The 6,709-nt window shown below is 40.7% G+C and overlaps 1 protein-coding gene across 1 annotated transcript; it reads left to right on the top strand.

Moving 5' to 3' along the window:
* The first annotated feature begins 845 nt into the window (after positions 1 to 845).
* Positions 846 to 2,099, top strand: LOC121994591 (probable F-box protein At4g22030). Its single transcript, XM_042548574.1, has one exon. The coding sequence runs from the start codon at positions 846 to 848 to the stop codon at positions 2,097 to 2,099; it is 1,254 nt and encodes a 417-aa protein (XP_042404508.1).
* Positions 2,100 to 6,709: the final 4,610 nt, after the last annotated feature.

Raw genomic sequence — 6,709 nt, 5'->3', positions numbered from 1 at the left:
TATTAATATTTTTCTATGATAATTATTATATTTAAAATTAATACTCCATTAATATTAAATAGGTTAAAAATTTTAAAATTCAACATCCAACTAATATATATATAAAATTATGATTTTTATTTTTAATATTTTATTGTATTTTTTTTAATGAAATTAGTGATATAATTTATAAATATAATTATAATTAAAATATATTAAAAATAATAACTTTAATCAATCAAATCTTTATAAATATACATAATAAATTTTAAATATGCTACTAAATACACTTAATTTAAATTTATAATAAATAATAATTACATTTAAATATCTAATATATAAAGATAATGAAAATAGTAATTACAAATTAATTACATTTAATTTTATTAATCATATAATAAAATTAAAAAATATAAATATCTCCCACACCAAATATGGTATGGTGAATCGTGCAAGTGTTGAATTTGGTGTATGGATTGAAATAATTTGATATTAATTTTACATTAAATTTGATGTTTTAGTGATGAATTGGGGATGCTATAAGACTACGGTCTTTTTTTCCTTTTTGTATAAACCATTGAGAAGAAGACCAGATCACCAGACCGGTTCAGCAACACCGGTCATCGTACCGATTCAACGTTTGAAAGTCGTCCATTGACGTCGTCATCTTCGGGTCTTACTTGTTCAAAGAATTGGCTCTCTCGCAGCTGGTCAACGCTTCGGCACATCCTTATAAATACATTTCATCCATCTCTCGTCGTAGCACACAAACAAATCCGACATCTTTGAAGTATCAAATCTAGCTTCGTGATTCAGGAAGATCGACGATAATATAACAGAAGAGAGAGAGGTCGCAGAATTTATAAATGGCAGCCCTGCAAGTCCGAGGCCTAATTTTCCCCTCATCCTCTTCTTCGAGCCAGGGCTACCAGAGGGTCCGTGCTCTTCTCAGAGTTCCTGTCGACCTTGGAAGACTTGGAGTCTCCCTGCCCAAGCTTCCACAGATCGCCAAGCGGCAAGAAGGTCGAATTAGCCTCGGAGAACTCGATAAGATTGACGCCGACAGCAGCCGATCGCCGGCACCTGCAATGGCCGACGAGCTCGTTCTCTCGAAGATGTACGCCGTACTGGAAGCGATCGCCGACCGAGCCGAGATGCACGCCATCATCGGAGAGCAGAGGAACAACTGGAACCACCTCTTCACCAGCTCCGTCAACTCCATCACCCTCGCCGCCTCCTTGATGGCCGGTGTCGCATCCATCTCTGCCGCCGGCGACCCCTTGGCCTTCAAGGTGTCGTCCGCCATCCTGTTCGCGGCCGCAGCGGGGATCATGATGATCACGAGCAAGATTCAGCCCTCACAGTTGGCGGAGGAACAAAGAAATGCGACGCGGTTGTGGAGGCAGCTCGGGAGGTCCATCGAAACAAGTCTCGGCCACCGATTCCCGACCGATCGCGACGTCTCGGAGGCAGTAGAGAAGATGCTGGCGCTTGAGAAGGCCTACCCGCTTCCCCTGGTCCCGGGGATGCTGGAGAAGTTCCCGGCGGTAGTGGAGCCCACTCGGTGGTGGCCTAAAATTCAACCGAAGAGATCACGAGCAACGCGCGCCGGCAATGGCTGGAGCAAAGATCTCGAAGAGGAGATGAAGGGAGCGCTCAGAGTTCTCAAAGTAAAAGACGAGGAAGAGTACATTAAGCTGAGTAACTTGGCGCTGAACGTCAACAAGGCCTTGGCCACGGCCGGACCTCTTCTCGCATGCGCCGCCGCGATGAGCTCCGGCTTGATAGGTTCCCCTGCGCTCGGTCCGTTGCCGGCATTTGTGAGCGTCGTCGGCGGCGTGCTTGCGGCGACAGTGAACACGTTGGAGCACGGTGGGCAGGTGGGGATGGTGTTGGAGCTGTTCCGCAACTGCGCAGGGTTCTACCGGAGGTTGCAGGAGGAGATCGAGAGCAACCTGGAGGAGGAGGAGGCCGATAGGAGGGAGAAGGGCGAGGTGTTTGAGATGAAGATAGCGCTGCAATTGGGAAGAAGCGTGTCTGAGCTCAGAGAACTCGCAGCCTATGCGTCTCCTTCGCGCGAAGACGAAGACATCAAGGAGTGCGCTGGGAAGCTGTTTTGAGTTTTGATTGTAGAAATTATTGTGCATAGCTAACGCTAATTTGTACACACAAACTATAAATTCATTCGTTAATTCATTTTAAGACCAACTGTTCATACAACAGAAATGGTGTTGGCACGAGCATCAACCCCGTTCACAAAAACTCCAAGTCATCATTATGATCTTCAATAGCGATTATGGCATGAGCACGCCTATAAGCTATAGATCTCATCTTTCGGACAAATATCATTGATTGTGTTCGAAATATGTGTCAGATGAAGACTTAATGAGCTGTTATTGGCATTGACTGAAACACCTTTCTCGTATGCGCTTCTGAAAATGAACTCCCACGTGGCACTGATGGACCACGATGACTGAGTCGACGGTACCTGAGCTCTGCGTACACTCAGACAGGCACACGAACGTTAGAGGTCAGAAATCAGGGGAAAAGTCCCTGGAGCAGGCCCTCCGACGCTTAAGTCAAGTACTTTTTCTCCATAAGAACAGTGTACGAAGGAGAAAAAAGTAGAAGACAAGTGCGAATGTGCGAGAGAGCGTACCTGCGTGAAGAAGAGGACATCCCTTTTATATGATAGTGCGTACCTTCTGGAGCCTGACTGATGTCAGAGAATGTCGAGTGTCAGGATTTGTGGGGTGATGGAGGACACGTGGCAACCTCCTGTAGCCTGAAGGAAGGTTCTACTCGCAGGTGACTGTAGACCGTTGGAATATTCCCTGACACTTAGCAGTTATTCTCTGACATGTAGTTATGATTCCCTGACCTTGTTGTCATGTAACGTCTTCTGTCTCGACTGGGCAAGAATAGGGTAGTCCGGGATGATCAGTCGGGTATAACACCTGACTTGAACCTTGGGGGGTCAGGAGCTGTGAAAAGTGTTAGTTGGTCCTAGGAATATCGTACCGGTTCCACTGTACAAAAATTTTGTACAAATGTTGAACCTTTCCTAAACAACCTATTGTGTTCTTTAGAAATTAAATTAGGAATCGCAAACGAAACTTAACATTATTGATTCCAAATTTAACTTATCTGTTCTTAATGGTTTAGATTAGGATCGCAAACGATACTTAACATTATTGATCCAAATCCACCTATGTTATAAATTCAATTAAATATTAATTTCTAAATTTGGCTTCCAGGTTAAACATGGCGAGGCACTAGGCCTTCTTGGATATGGGAACAACCACCACTTCCTAAACAAAGCCTTTTAAAGAAATTTAATATTTAATTTCCTTATATAACTCTAGGTTTAACCAAAAAGAACAATCGAATCACAAATTCGAAAAACAAGAAAAACACAAACTCGAATCACAAATTCGAAACTCTATAATCATATGCCTCTTGTGTTTGGAATTCATATAAAGAAAAACTAGAATGATGCAGAAAACAATTATTAGTTATACCTTCCTTTATAAGCAAATAATTTCTTGATCTTCTACCGTATTCCTCTTCTAATCTCGGATGTTGTGTGGGTAACGATCTTCCGAGACGAGAACCACCAAGCTCCTTCTCCAAGCTAGAATCGGCCACCACCAATTCTCCAAGAGAAGTAGAGGTCCGACCACCACCACTAAGATCCAAGGGATGCAAGAGCAAAGCCTCCTTTCTCTCCTTCTTCTCCTAGCTAGAATCGGCCACCAACAAGTGCTCCAAGGGAAGGATAATCTGGCCACTAAAGATGAAGAGAAAAGGAAGGAATAGGGTCGGCCACACACCAAAGAAAAGAGGAGGAACTATAGAATAGATGTTGTTAGGTGAAGGCACCTCTACCTCCTCTTTTATATTCCTTGGTTTTGGCAAATAAGGAAATTTAATTGTTATTAAAATTCCCTTATATTCCTTTCCTTTGGTTATTAAGGAAAAATTAATTAAATTTTCCTTTTAACCATGCTATGGTCGGCCACATCCCCATGCTCCAAATAAGGAAAGTTTTAAACACAAAATTAAAATTTCCTTATTTGTTTTCAAAAATTTTAAAAATTAAAATTTCTCTAATAATTTATCTCTTCATGGTTGGTTATAAAAGAAAATTTTATAAATTAAAATCTTTCTTTTAAACATGTGGTTGATTTCCAAAAAGGAAAGTTATCTCTAAAATTAAAATCTCCTTTCAATCTACAAATAAGGAAAGATATCTAATCTTTCTCTTAATCTTTTGTAGAAGACTATAAAAGGAAATATTTAATTTTAAAACTCTCTTTTTAAATCATGAACATGGTTACAAAAAAGGAAAGTTTTATCAAAATTAAAATCTTCCTCTCAATCTACAAATAAAGAAAGATATCAAATCTTTTCTTAATCTTTTGTAGAAGGAAAGATTTAAATTTTAAACTCTCTTTTAAAACCATGGAATCCACATAAGAAAATTTTAAAAATAAAAATCCTTTTATTTTTCTTAGGGTCGGCCACACCATGCTTGGGCTCCAAGCATTAGCCGGCCCCTACTTAGCTCAATCTTTGGGTCTTGGTCGGCCCTAGCTTGGGCTTCAAGCTAGCTTGGCCGGCCACCAAAGAGTGGGTAAGAAGGTGGGTATAATTCTCTATATACAAGAGACTACGATAGGGACCGAGAGGAGGAATTGATTTTGGTCTCCCGATGAAATTAAGCTTCCCGTGTTCGCCCCGAACACCCAACTTAATTTCATCAATAACAATTCATACCACTAAAGAATTATTATTGAACTACCGCACCAATCCCAAATTACATTTTGGGCTCCTTCTTATTATGAGTGTGTTAATCTCCCTGTGTTTAAGATGTCGAATATCCACTAATTAATTGAATTACTGATAACTCATTTTAATTAATATCTTAGTCCAAGAGTAGTATCACTCAACCTTGTCGTCATGTCGGACTAAGTCCACCTGCAGGGTTTAACATGACAATCCTTATGAGCTCCTCTTAGGACATTATCAACCTAGATTTCTAGGACACAGTTTTCTTCTATAATCAACAACACACACTATAAGTAATATTATTTCCCAACTTATCGGGCATTTTGATTTATCGAGCTAAATCTCACCCTTTGATAAGTCAAAGAAATAAATACTAAATATATGTGCTTTTTATTATATTAGGATTAAGAGCACACACTTCCATAATAACTAAGATCTTGTTCTTTTATTAAGTCAGTACAAAAAGAACTTATCTTAAATGGTCCTACTCAATATACTCAGAGTATATTAGTGTAATTTATTAGTCAAGATAAACTAATACCTAATTACACTACGACTATTCCAACAGTTTGTTCCTTTCCATCTTAGTCGTGAGCAACTGTTTATAATTTATAAAGAACTGATAACAAGATATTCTGTGTGTGACACCACACACCATATTATCTACAATATAAATTAATTGAACAACTACACATAACAAATAAATATAGACATTTGACCAATGTGATTATATTATTTCAAAAATAGATGTTTACAAAAAGCTAGACTTTTAGTATACACTCTAACAGAGAGATCGTCCAAGAGCTGACCGGGAGTTAGCTAACTGGGAGTTTGCTTACTGAGAGCACTAGGTCTAAGTACCACCAGGCCGTGAAAGTCCAACCTATCCAATCCAGGTCAGGTATCATCTCGACTGTCTACCCAAGGGTCTTAGATCTGGAGTTATAGTCTGTGAGAACCCGATCGGGAATCAGGTTGATGACGTTGTCACCCGATCTTACTTCCACTTTCCATACCTGTTGACTGTCACACCCCCTTACCTTCTGTCTGCCACGTCTCCTTGACTTCTGACTGTCACGCTCCCTTAACTTCTGACTGCCACGCCCCCTTGACTTCTACTGCCCAATCCTTATCGAACCCCACCGTTATGCACCGTATCACAAGCCTCCTCCTAAGTCTAGTCGAAGGAGGCTCAAGTCCGACTGACTAAACTATGCTCTAGTTCACTTGTTCTACCATGACTTCCTTAAATGCTGCTCCTTTCCCCAGATTCTCGGATATGTAACCTGTTTAATCATCCAATCCACCTCGGGAGAAGAACCTCACCAACCCTTCGAAGCCGACTCTTCTTATCTCCCTCTTTAAAAAGGGTTGAGTCCCTCCACACCATTGTACTTTTATTGTTGACTTCTTCTGACCATGGAATCTTCTTCTGATTTTGACGAGGTATCGCCCTTGCACCAACAACTAGCTCATCTGAGTCAACTACTTTCCCAAAAGGATACTGCCTTAGTCGAGATGACGCATAATAGAGATCTTCAGTCTTCTCTCTGTCGAGACATTGAGGAACTTTGGTTGGCTGCTAAGTCTCGAACCCGGGCTGAAGTAGCATTAAAGCCAAAAGCTTATGTAGATCTGGAGAGCTAGGCTCAATTCGTGATCTATCTAAAAAGGAAACATGCCACTTCCATAGTCATTCTTCAAGAAGAGAACATGCTCAAAGATGAAGCTATTGCTCAACAGCGTCACGTTATTCAATTCACCAAGGCAGAGCTGGTTCGAGTGCGATCTTACTCGGGGCAAGCAGATCATGCAGAACACCTTTGCTCGAGGTGTCGACTGGCTACAGACACTGGCACGAACTTCTGATTACTTAGATATCCTTAATTGTGAAATGAGATTTCGACAAGTGTTCCCTGTACTTCATTAAATAAATGCA

The sequence above is a fragment of the Zingiber officinale genome, chromosome 6A (genome assembly GCF_018446385.1).
Source record: "Zingiber officinale cultivar Zhangliang chromosome 6A, Zo_v1.1, whole genome shotgun sequence".
In the NCBI taxonomy this organism is placed as follows: domain Eukaryota; kingdom Viridiplantae; phylum Streptophyta; class Magnoliopsida; order Zingiberales; family Zingiberaceae; genus Zingiber; species Zingiber officinale.
This window is presented reverse-complemented; position numbering and strand designations above follow the sequence as displayed.

Bases quoted from the DNA above. Each gene is read 5' to 3' on its own strand.
- LOC121994591 (XM_042548574.1), top strand. From the start codon at position 846: ATGGCAGCCCTGCAAGTCCGAGGCCTAATTTTCCCCTCATCCTCTTCT.